General features: G+C 46.7%; 1 protein-coding gene across 1 annotated transcript in view; it reads right to left on the bottom strand.

The window, feature by feature from the left end:
* Positions 1–511: 511 nt before the first annotated feature.
* The window catches only part of LOC119466309 (uncharacterized), a 101,095-nt gene continuing 83,812 nt past the window's right edge, over positions 512–17,794 (bottom strand). The window contains exons 7-8 of the mRNA XM_049657498.1: positions 3,992–5,476; positions 512–2,031 (exon numbers count right to left, since the gene is read on the bottom strand). Coding sequence (XP_049513455.1) covers positions 2,020–2,031; positions 3,992–5,476 — 1,497 coding nt within the window. The 3' untranslated portion in view covers positions 512–2,019. The remainder of the gene's footprint in view (positions 2,032–3,991; positions 5,477–17,794) is intronic.

Below are 17,794 nucleotides of genomic sequence, written 5' to 3'. Positions count from 1 at the left end.
TAAGGAAAGTCTAATTGCCATACACCAAAACACACAATCTTATACTTTAGATACCCACCGCATCAGTACAGGTTCCTGTGAAAATGCAAGACCAGAAGTGACGCCATCAGTGACGTGACACTTAAACCAGGGGTACCCGCTCATTACTTACCAAAATAAAAACAAGCCAATTAGAATTATACACCACCTGACACAGAGCGAACGCCTACCTAGCACAGTGGAGGGGTGACGTCACTCCCTCCTCGCTTCTCTCCTGTTGCGCACCTGCTCCGTCACTCACTCGTGCATGCTCGCTGCTTGGCTCATTGCATACTCTCACGTCAGCGGCTAAAAGGCGCTATCAGGAAACTGGGTCCAAGGATATCAGAAGATAGCCTTGCTGACTCAGTCCCAGTAGACATCGATATCACTTTGGCCATTTCCGCTTGGCCCCTTTTACCTCTGCATTATAAACGCCTCTCACATATAAACATTTAAATAATAGAGAGTAGCATCACCAGGCTTTCAATGCTTGGCTTTGGATGCAGACTTATTTCTGTATGTTTGACTGACAACGGCGAAATCTTCCCCCTTTCAGGCATAGTTTTGGGCCTATGAGCGAGCTCTTAGAGCCATTTTCAAGGGGAAAAAAGGTGGTAATTGAAATACGAGATAAATTATAACCTACATAATTCACTGCTAATGAACTTCTAGACTAACTCAGGAGTCTAGTTGCATCTGGTATAAGCCAGGAGCCGTTGCTTCAATGGGTGCAGGTGGGCTGTTGATGCGAGCTTTTGGGTCAAGTAATATTAGCAGGGAACAGTGTTCTAAACCTGCCCAATGTCAGTAGTCACAAAACAACACACAAACTAAATATATCACTGCTTTTTCATTATTAAAAAAGATTGTCCACTAGACATTTTGGCATCTGTCAGTCTTATCTGTTGCATGCCACAGCTGCAGTTCTGTTGAGAAGAGTCACTCTGATGTCTCTTGTGCGTCTGCTGCTGTACCACACGTTTCTCACAGGTAAAAGAGCTAGTGGCTCCTAGTAGTTGCAACATCATCTTTCAACACTGCATTTCACATACTGATTAGCAGGCATATTTATTTGATTGCTTAGAGCACTAATATATCTGATGCCTAAGGCTCAAAGCATCACTTGCATTCATTTTGACCTATGCGTCAAACTCCCGCTTCAGGTCGGCAGAGCTTGCATCCGGGACATTTAATGCACCAGACGGCACTGCTTTTAAGATGCTGTCGTCTTCACTCGGAACATGTAAAGTAGCTGCTGTTTGCGAACTTGAGTCACTCTCAGCCACTGCGATCACTGTTGGCTTCGAAAAGTGGCACTTGCACTGTGTGGCATTTCCAACGTACAGGTTAGGTGCTTCATCGTCCGCAGTGTGCTGCAGACTAGTAACGTCACCAAGCAAGTGCTTCACCTGGTGTTTCAAGCACGCCTGGTATTTCCTTTTTAGCAGCTAGCCGAGAAACTAGCATCTACAATGGCATTTGTCTGGTGCTTCGAACATGTCTGGTACTCCAATGGCTGGGAAGCAACTGTGCCTGCCAGCTCATCGGGTGGTTTGATATCGCAGGCCTCAGAAAATTTGGCCATATCCACAATGTTTGCACTCTGAACTTGTACAGATGACTGATGTGCTGTTGTCCTGTTCACATGACGTATGGGCAGCAGTGCTGTCAGCGCGTGGAACTCTCTGCAACTCAAATGGCTCTAAGACGACAGCATCTTCAGGCCAGGTGTCGCAGAACGTCCGCTGGAGTGAGGCAGACTGTGGCCCTGGCGGCGATGCACCAGACATATCCAACTCCCGCTTCGTAGTGCTACAGGGGCCGAAGAAAGGAGGATGTGGGGCTTTCTGCAACTCCAGTGGCTGTAAGACAACAGCTTCAGGCCTGGTGTCGTAGAACTTCATAGAACTGATTTCTCAGAATTACAGCTGCCTCTATCACAAACACTTTCTTTTTTCACTGGTTCTTGCGCCCAAAGCTACTCTCGGGAAGCAGGCCTCAGAGACAACCCTGAAAAAAAGAAAGGAAGAATCATTTTAATATACATGATGCTTGCTTAAGAAAACCATCTCCAGAAATATCCTCCTCTACAGCCTTTCTGCCAGAATTTCTGTACTGTTAAGTTTACAACAAGATGAAGGCACCACCCTGCAATCTCAGGTCACTTCCCGTCTTATGGCGCACACAGTTTCCTATTAAAATTACTTGAGGGAACTGTCGCATCTCCAGTAGTTCGGATACCATGGGAATGATGGTTAGCACATGGATTTTTCTGGTCTCTGTACTTGTGGCTTGAGAGACGATTTTATGACTTTTGTTTACTACGCTGTGCCTGCCTTCGTTGCCCCAAATTTTTAAGAAACCCTACTTCAAGAGCAGAAGAGAATAAGGCTCCGTGTACATGCATAATATCATTGCAAAATATAGCATTTGTAATGCAGTTTTCTGTACAAATTTAACAATATCCGAAGCCACAAAGCCGTTTAAAGCAACAAGGATGAAGTTTAAGCCAAATGCATGCACTAACCGTCATTTCCATGCTGTTTGAACTGCCATGCTTGCAACTCACATAGGCACTAACATCAGAGATCCCTGTAGTAATTTTTTAGGAAACTATGCTGTGATGAACGACTCCAAAATTTCGCAATTTCATTTTGCCACCTTATACTTAACCGTCTTTGTGTTTTCTTTTTCTTGGCGTCCATTTGATCTCTTTAGGAATCCACGGGTTAGACCTGTTTAATAAAATTAGAGAGGAAACAGCTACCATCAGTTTGCTCTCTAATCCATGCCAGTTGTGTTCCTGTCCTTTAACGTTATGCCCATCATATTTCGTTACGTAGCTCGTTGCACAGTCCTTTAGCTTCTCTTCAATCTTCCTTGTTTACTTCCAAGTTCCTGCCCCAAATTTAAGCACTGGTAGAATGCAGCGATTGTACACTTTTCATCTCCTCTACCAGCCACAAACATGCTTCGATACAGTCATTGAAAGTTGGCAACTATCTACATGTCAACGGACACACTTGCAAGAAAAGCCCACGTCGTCTGTTGCCACCATATGGGTTAAGCCAAGAAACCTTCAGTTATTCCATATGTACACTACCCAATTGTGAAGTGTCGTGTTGCCGCATTGTGTTGCACATGACAATATTTCAGACTGGTTGCCTCTGCATCTTGCTTTGACTTTTGTGCAAGGCAAATGTTTTTTTCACCTTCCAAATTAACCTTTAAGAAGAGATGCTGCACTTTTTGTTGAATTTGAGAGCAGGCGACGAAAGATACACTGTCATGCTGTGTCGATGTCTTCACATCGACGGTACAAAGCGAAGCGTGCAATTCTCTCGCATCCACTGCGTCTCTACAACTGATTGTGTCACCCCTAGTTGGACGACACTATCATGAAAAGTACAAGCAGAGGGGAGTGAAGGCTTCGTCTACCTCTCGCTTCAACGCTTCTCCGAAGCGTGAGATTACGCGACCTCCAGCACTAGACGCACCTGAATACAGTGCACTCGAAGCCACGGCCATCTCGGCGTCCTCAAGCTTTGCGCCCGCCGCAGATTATTTCCTTGATGGCGCATGCGGGCAACGTATTTGCTCAGCCACATGCAGCCACGGCCGGATTAGACTAGGAGGCCCACGCTCATTAATGACCATTGGCGCCATGGCAACGTATTTGCTCAGCCACATGCAGCCACGGCCGGATTAGACTAGGAGGCCCACGCTCATTAATGACCATTGGCGCCATATTTTCCCTAGAATATATTGTTTAGAAACTCTACCGGAAGCGGGTAAACTGCTCCATAATTTCAAGGAAGTGTTCCTGTTCATAGGTAGCCCATTTTAACTCGGCGAAAAAACATGGCATACCCTTGCACTCCGTGCCCATTTTTTTTTTCTTAGGATTTCTTAAGTCCGGCTCCTTCAAGAGCCCTTCGACCAAGACACAGTGAGGTTAAGGAAATCGCACCTCCGGGTTGTAGTCCGAAGAGGAAGCACCTCGTCCACTTTCCTGCTGTGCGCTGGATGAGTCGAGATGCCAAGTGCCGACATTCAACAGCCCACATTCCACCACTGCCGATGTGTCGAACGAAATGCCCAAGTTTCGAAAGCGTGGTGGGTCACTTTCACCTCTTACGACCATGCTCGCATACCGCTGCACCTCCCCCGTGGGGCGGGCACCGTCTGCGGGTCGAACGGTCGCTGGCTGCACCTCTGGAGGAATGGAAGCCGGACTGCTGTTGAAGCTTGACAGTGGCTGTCCGAACTGTCCTCTGGCCACACCCTGGGACATCTGTGATGCTTGACGAGGTAGGTCTGCAGCAACTCTTTGCTGCTGCCATGCATTTGAGGGCTGCCAAGGGGAAGTGACGGTCACTGGCTGCACCTCTGATGGAATGGAAGCCGGACTGCTGCTGAAGCTTGACAGTGGCTGTCCGAACTGTCCCCTGGCCACACCCCAGGACATCTGTGACGCTTGACGAGGTAGGTCTGCAGCAACTCTTTGCTGCTGCCATGCATTTGAGGGCTGCCAAGGGGAAGTGACGGTCACTGGCTGCACCTCTGATGGAATGGAAGCCGGACTGCTGCTGAAGCTTGACAGTGGCTGTCCGAACAGTCCTCTGGCCACACCCTGGGACATCTGTGATGCTTGACGAGGTAGGTCTGCAGCAACTCTTTGCTGCTGCCATGCATTTGAGGGCTGCCGAGGGGAAGTGACAGTCACTGGCTGCACCTCTGATGGAATGGAAGCCAAACTGCTGTCGAAGCTTGACAGTGGCTGTCCGAACTGTCCCCTGGCCACACCCCAGGACATCTGTGATGCTTGACGAGGTAGGTCTGCAGCAACTCTTTGCTGCTGCCATGCATTTGAGGGCTGCCGAGGGGAAGTGACAGTCACTGGCTGCACCTCTGATGGAATGGAAGCCGGACTGCTGCTGAAGCTTGACAGTGGCTGTTCGAACTGTCCTCTGGCCACACCCCAGGACATCTGTGATGCTTGACGAGGTAGGTCTGCAGGAACTCTTGGCTGCTGCAATGCATTTGAGGGCTGCCGAGGGGAAGTGACAGTCACTGGCTGCACCTTTTGCAGAACGGAAGGGAAATTGCTCATGAATCTTGGCAGTGTCTGTTTTCCAAACTGCCCCACGGCCTCGCCCCAGGACGTCTGTGATGCTCCAGGAGATGGGCCAGCGGTAACACTTCGCTGCTGCGACGCACTTGGGGGCTGCCAAGTGGAACTACCAGCTGCGCCGGACACCAAACTGTACTGCCTTCCGGATGGTTCCGCAACAGAGCCGCCGTCTCCCTCACCTTGCAGAAATGGAGCGCTGTGGGCCTTGATCATCACTTGTTGGGAGTCCAATAAATATTCTATGACTTTGGGGACCACCTCGTGTAACGTGGTTTGAATTTGCGTTTTCACGAGGTCGTTGATCTGGTCGACCATTTTTGCCTGGAAATAGAGGAAATGCACGTGAGGCAGATGCAGATTTTGGCGAGTGGATCTCTGTGTTATTGGGACCAGCGCATTACGAAAGACAAAAACGCACAAGGAGACGAAGAAAGCGTCTGCCCTTATGTCATTCTTCTTTTCCTGCTTTCGTCAAGCACTAGTTGTATATTGTCCAACAGCACACTGACATACTTACTGCATGCACCTTGTGCACCCGCCAATATATGCATACTCGCCGCGGTGGCTTAGTGGTTATGGTATTGCGCTGCTAAGCACGAGCTTATGGGTTCGATTTATGGTCGTGACGGCCACATTGTGATGGCGGCGAAATGCAAGAATGCCCGTGTACTTGGTGCAGGTTGAAAAACTTCAGCTGGTCAAACTTATTCCCGAGCCCCCCCCCCCCTCCTGCTACTGCACGTATCTCAATCATATTGTGGCTTGGGTTCGCTCGATTTGTTTGCTATGCTGCTACTCATCATGAGGTCCAATGTAACAGCGTAGCAGACGACCAAGCAAGCCAAAGACTTTGACTGTCAAAACATCACAATGATATGCTTTCATGTGATCACCTTGTGTGTCTTGGTGTCACGACACACACATTCTGGAAAGTGAAACAAACTGGTCGTAGAAAAGGCTAGTGCACTAAATTATTTGTGGCACTCAGAGGCTCGTCAGTGTTTTTTCTAGGGTTTAGGGTGTGTAGGACCTTCACTAAATGCCAAAAAAAAATTAGAAATGTAAATTTTAATGTTAGTACTTCTTTAACGGGCCCCTCACCAGGCCCCGTTGTAAATTTTAGTTATACGCTGGAAGTTCTAGAACGCCACCTTGGGATCGTTTGACCAAAATAATTTCTCGTATCAGTTCATTATTAGAGGAGACGGGAGAAATTGAATGCCCTGTTACCATATCATACAGCCAGGAGACGACCGTGACTGCCAACAGAGACACTCTCACCATCTGCCTTGAGTAGCGTCTGCAAGCAGCATTCCTTCCCTGCCTTCTCCCATACCGGAGCCGAGAGACCACGTCGGGTTCACCTGATTAACCGCATCTCCTGTTCTTTTTTCACAGTGCATTTCTTATGGCAGCGTTGCGCATTCCGCATTAGACATTTACCGAACGCACTGTGATTTGCGTAGTCTCGTTTCTGCGTTTTACCTTGACTCTGACTGGAAGCAGTGCTTCGTTGAGAGGGAGTATGCACAGCATTTTGTTCGAAATTTCAGCTGTTTTCACGGGTGAAACTTCAAAATAATATACATGTGTCCCCAAATGCAGCAGTAGACAGTAGTATGAGCAGACAAGCGTGACTGAATCATGGCGATTAAATAAAAAAAAGCTGCGGCGTGGACAAGTAGGACTCGTCCTTGGCAATATTGGAACAAATTTGTAGGACTAGTGCAACTCGGGCTTGAGGGATACAGGGTTAAGAGATCATTTTTAAATACCGTAATGACTATTTCATTATACATCATATGCCTTAGTGACATGGTTTAAGTACAGAAATACACGGGGTGTTTCTTTAGACCATTCAGAATTTTTCAGGTTGCCTCTGGCAGATAATGTAATTGTAGTTTCTGAGCTGGATTACTCGAAGGAACGGACATTAATCTCACGAGATATCGAAATGCATAATTAAGTAATTGCCAGAAGTTCATTATTTTAATTAGTGAACAGGCCTTGCAAATTCACCAGCTGTAATTTTGTAAATTGCAATATGCCATCAAGTAATTAAATTAAAAGATAATCAGTGTTTTTTTTTATTAGCGTGCATAAGCATTTGATTTCTCGTGCAAGTAATGCTTGCCTCTGAGTAGTCTAGCTCAATGACTAGAATTATATTCCATCACAGGCAACATAAAAGAATTGTGTATGGTACATATAAAAATTAGGCCCCATATTGCCAATAAATCTAATTCAACTTGAATGTCTACAACCATGTAGAATGTAGGGAGCACTTCAGCTAAAAAGTGATGATCACTCATGATGGGCTAAAGTCATCAAGTTCCCTTAAAGGGGCCCTGAAAACACTTTTCTAACTAATGATAGAATATCCTCACTATTAACCACTTAACCGTTTTGTACGAGCACTGCTCGTTTAAGCCCTTGCGTCCCCAAAGCGTTTAGGTCGAGTGTGGCTCGTCCTTGTGGTATTTTTGTTCTTTCCATGAGCGTTTTGTGCTAGAGACGCTCGTAAGCTGCTTTGGCTGGCAGATGGCAGTATGTGCCCAGTGATTTCTGTTGTACATTGGGAGTGCATTTTTCATGTGGCAATTAGAATTTTCAGAATCACGACTCACGGAGGCGATGCATGTATCGCCGGCCCATCTTCCGGAGAGAGGCACTCCGTTCGTTTTCTTAAGAAGATGATGGTTCAGACACCGAAGTGTACATAGTTTCACGAAACGAAGGTAAATGTGATGGTGACCGAGGTCAGCAGCATCTCAACAAAGACAAAGAGGAAAGCTCACAGGACTACATTGCAAGTGCGCGTATGTGGCCTAAAACTTACATAACAGCATTCCGTCAAATCCTACACTGTTTTCTCTTATTTTTCCGCACCCTGCAAGTTTACTGCAAGCTCGCCAGCTGAACTGTTTGAATATACCGTATAGACTCATGCAAGGGCTGCACTTCTCTTTTAACAATTTTGGTGAAGTGTGGCCCTTACACGGGACCGAACCTTTTTGTCAGAATGGTGCCGGTGCAGTCTTGACTTGTGCACACCACGGATCCCATTATCATTGTACCATCGCATCAGGGATCAATGCACAGCTTCCCACGTGGAAACGGGGCACCGAACGCGATTCCTTGTCTGTTGAAATTTTGGGCCACCAAGTTGAGGGTGCGGCCCTTACATCAGTGTATACAGTACTGTGTGCTTTCTAGAGGATCATGTTGTTTCGGTGATAGTCGATGAAGTGATGAAGAAAGTGATTCTGTCTAATCTCTTGTTTCGAGCTGTGCTACTCACTGCCAAAGCTCCCTTGGTCAAATTTAACGTACTGTTAGCATGCAAAGCTAATGTAAGAAAGAAATATTTCTGTGCATATTCCTTCCATAATTCTTGTTGATTACTAGCAGGCGGATGGTGTATTTATGCCAAGGCATACAATAAACTTCAGTAACCCACTGTTACTTTTGCGAGTCTGCTATCTTTTTCTGCCTCAAAAACCTGTTTCTTATAAAATGTAAATTCACGCTGAGGAATAAAAAATAAGCATTCTGGGTAAGAAATTTCTTGATAAAACAAAACATCAAAGCATACCTTGTCGCCTGCACTGAATACCTCAGGCAGTGCCTCTGTGGGTTTGGGCAATGTCTCAGGAATGCATCGTCTCGCTGGAACTGCAGTTGTGGTCGTTGATTCGAAATCATCGAACACTGTGCTGTAGCACCCGCTGCGCTGAATAGTAGTCACCAATACTGCCCGCCACTTCTCTTGCCTGTGTGCATTTTGGTTTACCTGTGCGTCAAAGCAGACTTTTTCACCCACACTGAACACTTCAGACAGTGCCTCTCTGGGTCTGAGTAAGGTCTTCGAAACCGAACTCCTCATAAAGAAGGCGATTTCTGCACCTTCATGACCAAAACTGATGAGCCCACTGTTGCTCTCAAGCGAGTGTATCGTGCCGACCTGGTTTGATATCTGCTCTTCATGATCCATGATGGTCACACGTGCTCACACGTAGGGCTATTACCTGCAGCGTAAAAGGGAAGGGGGGTTAAAGGTGTTAGCCTAATTTGTGTACTTGATGTATTCAATGTACAAAATGACGAGCTCGGTTAACTATACACACGTAGTTGAGCAGACATATATACAACTATGTCCAACGCAGTTATTCGCATCCATTCTATTCATTTGGGAAGAACAGCTTTGAAGGATATGTGGTACCTGCTTCCTGAGCTCGACCATGGCATGAACTATTCTGTGGCAACTTCACCATGCGATCAAAATTGCTTCCTAGCAATGCAGGTATATCTGATGCACTTGAACACTTTCACACTACGACAGAATGGCAAGCTGCGGTGTTGTTGGTATTGAAGTCAGTGCATCCCAATGTGATGTGCCTGCACTTCGTTGCACCCACGCTTCAAGAAATAGTTCCCTTTTTCCCTCCTCTTCGTGCTACCAGCAGGCACGAAGAGGGAGTGAGCCTCAGCTATTAGCGGCACAGTAAGTAGCCGAGCACAGCCAAAATCGTCAGGTGTGAGGAAAAAAAAGGTGTGAGATAGATTGAAAAAGTGGTTTCGAAGAGAGAATGATAGTGTAGATGGGAAGAGGCGCTGTTTTCCGCAATCTTTTAAGAGGGAGCTTTTATCTAACCTGCCATGGTTTCTTAGTGGCTATGGTGTAGGGCTGCTAAGCAGGAGTTTGCAGGATCGAATCCCAGCCATCGTGACCGCATTTCGATGGGGGTGAAATGCGAAAACGCCCGTGCACATTAAAGAACCCTGCGGGGTCAAAATTATTCCACAGTCCCCCACTACGATGTGCCTCATAATCAGATCGTAATTTTGGCACGTAAAACCCCATAATTTTTTTTTAACTTTTAGCGCGGGCCCAACTCTGATGCTGCCTATTCAAAAACATGTAAAATGCAGAAACGCTTTTCTGATATAACCACTGGGCCGATTTTAATGAAATTTGTTGCAGTCGAGAGAGAAAGGTAATTTTTAGTGACTGTTGGAAGCGGAGTTTCGATTTAGGGCCTCAATTTTTTAAAGAAATTTCCAAGAATTGGTATGCTTGAAAAAAAATAGATGCACGAAGTTAACAAATTTGTAGCTCTGCATGAAGAACAGATTTCGCAGTTTTGTAAACTGCACCTGATGGAGCATGCAAAGCGGACAAATTTAATCAATCAATTTATATCTTATGTGAATTAGTTACATTGCTTACAAGGGTTTCGCAGAAGTCCTACTCACATATTAGTGCTCTACTTGAGAGCCATGCCCAGTACATCAATTTTGTTCACTTTAAATGTACTGTTAGGTGCAATTTACAGAATTGTGATGTCGTCAATTGCAATTGTGATATCGTCATTCATTGCCGAGTCAAGTGAGTTCTAAACTTCGTAGTTTGTCTTCTGAAAATCTGCTATTTTAAACAATTTTTATGAGAAAATTGATCGCGTAAATCAAAATTTCGCTACAACCAGTCAGTAGATTTTAACTTTTACTCTTAAATGCAACAAATCTCATCAAATGTGGTTCAGGGGTTGCCGAGAGAAACGATTTCTCCTTTCCAATGTATTTAGGTAGGATCCCCCGAACAAAAGCTTCCTCTTATACCGGTGTCACACGACCAGTCTTGATTGTGATAAAGCCTAACCAGGATTGAAATTATTAACTGCGATTAGCTCCTTCGTGCACCTTGCGCAAAGGAACCATTGACGACCGAGAAATTCAATCCGGATCAGGCTTGAGTGCGATCAAAAGTGCGCCTTGTCACACCCGTAGTAAGGTTCCTCCTATGGGTTCTCTCCTGTGTGTTTTCCTGGTAGTATGTAGTACACCCAGCTATACCCATCTTGACTAGTTTTCTGGGAACACATTTTGGTTTCGTTTATCGGTTTCGTTTAGTAAGGTGCATGTATTGTGACGTCCTGACACAAAAGGTGGTCACGTGAGTTTAAGGTATTGCGACGTTTTGACACGCGTACATAAGCTCCGGCTCACTCAATTGTCCGTTTTAATTGGGCTGCTCAGTGAGTAGGGCTATTTTTACCTACACTGACTACACAAGTGTAGGTAGTGTAGGAAATTGGCATTTCTTCTAACTGGTGCAGAAAAAAGTGTAGCTCCGCCCACCTACACGAAGCCTTTTTTTATAACAGTAGTGTAGCATGAAAACTAAAGGTTCTACACCACAGTTTCGATGAGTTTAGGCAGCGCACAAATGACAATCTGGCGTTGCAAACGCGCTGTGCCGTTTCATCTGTGAGTGTCAGCGCTAATATGGCAACAATAGTGAAGGGACAGGCAGCGAAGTTGAAAGTGTAGTAGCGAAGTGTTGGCGGTGACCGTGTGTCACTGTGTTACGAAGGAAGGTGAGCTAATCCTCCAAGAAGGCAAAATGATCTTACTCACGGATGGCGCAGGCTGTTTTAGACTCCACGCTATATTATATACATAGATAAGTTGTCCTTGTTCACTTGTTCATGTAGCTACAGTTTATCTAGATTTGTTGCTGACAAGACGCTCGTAGATTGGTTTTTAGGTTCAGGCAAGGGCGTATACATAGGGTTGTTCGTTATGGGATTTTATATTTTTTTCAATTCGCGGGGTAAGAATTGGGTATTGGGTACTATTCAAACTGATAATCGGGGAGAAATTGGGTTTTTTGTGGAACCATTCCAATATTCAGGTTTTTTTCAGGTGAAATTTACAAAGGTACTAAATATAATTCATTACATTCTTTTACAGCGTAAGCTGTTATGGGCTCATTTTGATAGCCGTTTCGAGGCGCGATCATGCCGCCGGCGTCCGCGTAACCGCTATCGCCGGAAACGCGAAAAAAGTACCCAATTCCCGCCGGGATTGAACCCGCGCCCGCTGCGTGGGAGCCGGATACTCTACCACTGAGCCATGCAAGCGCTTGCTAACGGGCCACGGAAAATACCCCTATAAGCCTAGCATGCAGGGGGAGACGACTTGAGCCTCCGCCAGTATGGTCCAGACATGATCCGACACTTATTGGCCGCTATCAACCGTATCGGAATCGCTATAATCATTATTTGTCCTTGTCAACCTTATCGGACACGACTCGACCCTTATCGATTGGTATCAACCTTATTGAAATTGCTGACCCTTTTCAGCCCTTATCTGTCCTTGTCAACCATTATCGGTTCTTATCAACCTTATCAGACTTGATTCGACCCTTATCAACCCTTGTCGGTCCTAATCAGCCTTATCAGAATCCTTTCGACCATTATAAGCACTTATCGCTCTTTAGCACCTTATCGATCGGCAATCAGACCCATATAACCCCACATCACTCCTTATCCTTATCAACTCATTGACTGCTTATCTGTATTTTGCGCAACAACGCGGTAGAACACATTCATATGATTCAGATATATTCGCCGTCTGCAAGCGTGGGTGTTTAGCCCGGTAGGTAAGACACTCGGCTTCTGAGCATCGCGCATAAACGACAGTTTTCCTCAGTGAGTCGACATAGAAATTCCTTAGGCATTTATTTTAAAAAAAATTGCCCTATTACCTAACAGTGCAGGAGACGAAAGCGAGCCAGACCGAGTGTCGATATACGTCGCGAGCGTGGCCACTTTGTGCGTCATGACGTCATGACTGATTCGCCACCTGGGAAACGAAAACGATACCCTGCGTAGTTCGTAGAAAACTGTTCGCTCCCAGGCATGCCAACATTTTGTCTAGGGTTTCGGGGTTCAGTGCTGGCTGGGCCGCTGGCCCGGACAATCGCATGATGAGAAACCGAACGTCGGCTTCTCGAACGCGCACAAGATAGCGGTCCAGCTCCTCTACTAAAAATAAACGAAATGTATAATGTCATGTTTGTAGTCTAATGCAAACTCTTAGCGCCATTCCATCTTGCGTTCGTTAACGCGCCTGCGGATATATGGAGCGAGGATCAACAGGGCGGCGAGTAGACCGGGGCTGGTATTTTGTAGCGATGCATTACGCTTTATTCTATTCTAGTCTTATCATCCACCGCTCACGGCCGGCAGATCCCGTTGATAACGTGAGAGGACATTCGCTCTGACCACTGACTAAGCGCGAAAAGGCATTAGCATCGGAAAGGCATCGCTACAAAATACTGGCCCTTGGCTACCTTAGCCAGTTCCTAGGAGGATATAAAAAAACTGCTGTAGTGGAAGCCGCCTATACCTACCCATAGAGCACAGTAAAGCCGGCGGCGGCCATCTTGTGGTGGGCAGGAAGGCGGCTGCGTAGCATATAGGGCGCTTCCGTGGCCGTTTTTTTTTTTCCGCAAATGATTGCTGCTAAAGAAGTAAAAACGTGCTCACATAGTCGCCGATACAGTGGCAGCATTTAAAATGACTACAGAACGGTTCATTTTTCATAGAAAAAATTTTATTTATACAGCTTCCTCGGCGCATAGCCAAATATAGCCAACATGAACGTTACGGCCGAGTTGTTTCACTGATTCCTAAAAATGACGAGCCTTGAAAGCAAAGACCTAACTTTATCTTTCATGAGTTCCCTGTTTCGTTCCTTCGTCATGTGGTGCAGCCTGATCTTAATGTACAGCTCCAATACTTGCTTACTCAAGTTGTAAATGTGATTGTCCAACACATCGACGTCAAAAAGATGTTGTTCCAATTGTGAAAACCACTTCTTTTCCAGTGATTGACTAAGTATCTCCAGAACTTGGTGTTTGGTATTGGCATATATGTTCTTAAGGCATTGAGTGGAAGCCTGCAGCCGACGCAGCCTCTTTTCCGCTGTTTCGCACAGTGACAACGTCTTCGGAAGGGTAAAAGAGTCCACCTCGATTTTTTTGTCTCACCAATAGAGATGTATCCACTCCATGGAGAGCTTCTATGCACACCTCACAGGTGTTTGTAGCAGCAATTTTGCGAGCGACGAAGCCGGCAATGTAAGGCACGACAGAGCGAGCGAATGTGGAGAGGCTCTCTGGATAGTCAATTCGGTCTGGTGTAATCGTGGTCCTCTGGTTGCAGGATGGCATACCTTCGCGATGTGATCTCAGTGGTTGCACAAAATGTAGTGGCAGAGGCAGATGCACCCAGAATAGAAACAATATCTCGCGAACAGTTTCCTGATGTGGACGATCTCACTTCTGTCTGGACCAATAGACGCTTGTAAGCCGCCATGAATTGGGCAGCTGTAGGGTTGTTGTTGAACCCCCCACGTCCTCGCACACAGCCAAAGAAAGTTTCTGCGTGATCTTGACTCATCTTGTGCGTGAGCAGATAGTTAAGCTGACCTTCATCAATGAGTTCCTTGAAGATACTTTCTGTGCTTTGTATACACACAAGAAAATCCACAAATCCTGTCCTCTTCGTTCCTTGCAAAAGTGATCGACCAAATGGATCTTTCAAACCACTGATGTACTCTCTAGCATCGGCAAAAAATGGCTTCCAACAAGCCTCATTTTGCTTTCGAAGAGGTGCTTTGTACGATTTTCCAAACGGATTTCTGGAGTTTAGCAAATCGAAAAGATGATCAAACACCCTCACAAATTTCGCCGTGGCACCAGCACCTCTAAATTGTGGCAGCTTCAGTGTTTGCTCGCAAAAGTCAAGAGCGTCTGCGACTGAAGCGCTGAGTGCCTGAACTGCGAGGCGTACCTTCATATTGTGCTTCTCCCACTGCATATGCACCTTAGTTAGCTTATTGCCAAGGCGAAGCCCTTCCTCGCGCTGTAGAGCCTCCAGTGCCTTTATGTAAGGCATTGTTGCCAGTGAATTTCTAATCAACTTAATCATGTGGGTCAAGCAGGATATGCACATCCCTTGACTCGTCAACTGGGTTTTTAAAGGATGTGGAGAACTCGACAGGATCAGGCTTGAGTTCTGCACCAAGGCATTTCGCCATAGTGAAATTTCATGACGCACCATCAAACGTTAGGCTGACAACTTGAACTTTTAAAGATTCCAGTCGTTCAATGCATTGTTTTGTTAGTTCAGCCCTCTCAGAACCAGTGAGTGAGTGGACAAGAAAGTAACCGACTGGAATTTTCAGCCTCATGTTTATGCCTACAACAATATACACACAGACATTTGTGGCTTCAGGAAGGCTGTCATCATTAAGAGAAGCTCCCAAATCAACGTAGCCAACTACCCTGTCTCCGGCAAGTTCAACGTGTTTTCTAATAGACATATCATCGACAATCAGAGCGCAGTATAGAATTTCAGATCGGCTTTTAACCAACTTCTCTAAGAAAGAAAATGCTTCACCTGTAAAGCCTGGTAGGCCGTCAACAGACCTATACCATTCTCTGATTGTGCGCTGTGAAGGGAGGGCGTCATTAAACTTTGATCGCACAAATTCATAGGCTGCTGGTGAATAGAAATGTTAAGTCAGTGCAAACGTTCGCAGCTCCGGAAGGTATTTACCTCCCGTGTCTGTCCGTGCCCGGTGAAGCAGTAGTTGTATGTCAGGAGAAAATGCTGCATCGAACATCTTGGAGCCCTCTTCTGACAAAAGCTTCTGTTCTTGGATGCCTCTAATAATTTCTTCAGCGGTGATTTTCTTTTGTGTCAGCCTTCGCTTGTTCTGCTGCAATGTTTTAATTTTTTTCTTCAGGTGCAATCGTTCGTCTTCTGTTTCCACTGCTTTGATGGTGATACAGTGACATGGTCTTCAGTATTTAAGGCCTCTTGCTCCTGAGCAGGACTGCATCCTCGGGGCTTTGGTGCTGGTCGCTTCCTTTTCACCTGAAATAAGCACATAGTGGCAATTAACTACTTCTAGAATTACATATATGCTTCAATTATTGCACGTAATATGAATACATGCACATGTATTCACGAAAGTATGTTCAGGAACATGCGACAATGATCACGCGCGAATCGTGTGTGGGGCGATATTGTAAACGAGCGAACGGAACGAAAAGCACGCGAAGACACGCGCAACAATACAGTCACGTCGACAGGACACGAAAGAAGAGATATGTCTATGTCATTCCAATCTCCTCGATGTCAGATCACTAAATCTGCGGAGTTCCGATGCTTACCGGTGCCTGGAGGTGGGCAGGGAAAGCAGGGAACAAAGTCGGCACACTTCCCGCTTTCAACCTTGTTGTTTGTCCGGTCCGGTCAAAGCACGCCGGATCAAAGTGCGCAGAGGCAAGGAGGCATTGGCAGAGCAAAGGCGATCTTTATCTGCCGGTTTCCAGCGTTCACGACGCACAGCTCGCTCCCATAGGTTCCTTGCCTCGGCATCTTTTGGAAACCTGCCAATAATTTCCAAAAATTAATTCCTTGAGCCTACCAATGAAAAACACGAGTCATCCGTATTACCAGACCGCGTAAACACTACGTGCTTTCAGTACGCACCTGTGAAATGTGATCTTGGAAGCAGGATTCGCGCGATTTGTGCACCCATACTCTACGCAGGATTGCACCATGCTCGCTTCAATCGAGCCGCACGCATACGAATGCACTGCAGAGACACACTTGTCGAGGGAAAATTGGCGCGCGAACCGCAATCCACCGTCGCTGAAGGCGAACTGGGCGAACTGGGCCACTGGCAGCCGCCGAACCAGCCGAGCCGCGCTTTCTGCCCACCACAACATGACGGCGCTGGCTTCACTTGGAGGGCGCTCCCTCCACTGCAGCATTTTTTTTTTTTTTTTTATCCTCCTAGGCCAGTTCCTGCCTTAGCACACAACGTGCTGCGGATGAATACATCTGAGGAACGCTTACTGCAGCCTCCACAGCGCTGCAATGATCTTCATATCCGATAAGATCGCGAGCCGGCCGATAGCACGGGCACTGAAGCAACGGCTTCTCGTCGTCTTGCGGCAGCGAAATTATACGCTGCCGCTTGCGATCATCATATTGAGCTCATAGGGCGAAGGAGTGCTTTTAGATTAGATCTGTCTAAATTAATGGCCACATAGTAGCTGAATCGGCTGATGCATTACCGAATGCTCGTTCTGTGCAGCGTAATGCATCAACGTTTAGCCAGCTCGTGCACTTATACATGCTCTGTGTGAGGGATATATCTTACCACGCATCGGCTGATCGTCGAGATAGTCGACTGAGTGAGCTAGACAATGGAACTGGCGGTGCGAACGTTCCTTGGCTCGGGACGCGCTCTGCGTGGCGGGAACGAGACCTGGTTCCTTGATGTCAACTAAGTGAGCTAGACAATGGAACTGGCGGTGCGAACGTTCCTTGGCTCGGGACGCGCTCTGCGTGGCGGGCACGTACGATACCTCGTTCCTTGATGTCGACTGAGTGAGCTAGACAATGGAACTGGCGGTGCGAACGTTCCTTGGCTCGGGACGCGCTCTGCGTGGCGGGCACGATACCTCGTTCCTTGATGTCGACTGAGTGAGCTAAACAATGGAACTGGCGGTGCGAACGTACCTTGGCTCTGGACGCGCTCTGCGTGGCGGGCACGATACCTCGTTTCTTGATGTCGACTGCCGGAGCTAGACAACGGAACTGGTGGTGGGAACGTTCCTTGGCTCGGGACGCGATCGAGATCTGCGTGGCTGGCACGAGACCTCGTTCCTTGCGCGTGCGGGCTCGGTCGCGCGACAAGCATTGCACCTCGGCATACCACGTGCTCCAGTGCCGATCATGAACCCCACTGCCGTAAAACTAAGCTGTG

Source organism: Dermacentor silvarum, chromosome 10 (genome assembly GCF_013339745.2).
Source record: "Dermacentor silvarum isolate Dsil-2018 chromosome 10, BIME_Dsil_1.4, whole genome shotgun sequence".
Classification (NCBI taxonomy): Eukaryota; Metazoa; Arthropoda; class Arachnida; order Ixodida; family Ixodidae; genus Dermacentor; species Dermacentor silvarum.
Note: the sequence above shows the minus strand (reverse complement) of the source record. Positions and strands in the feature narration are given on the sequence as shown.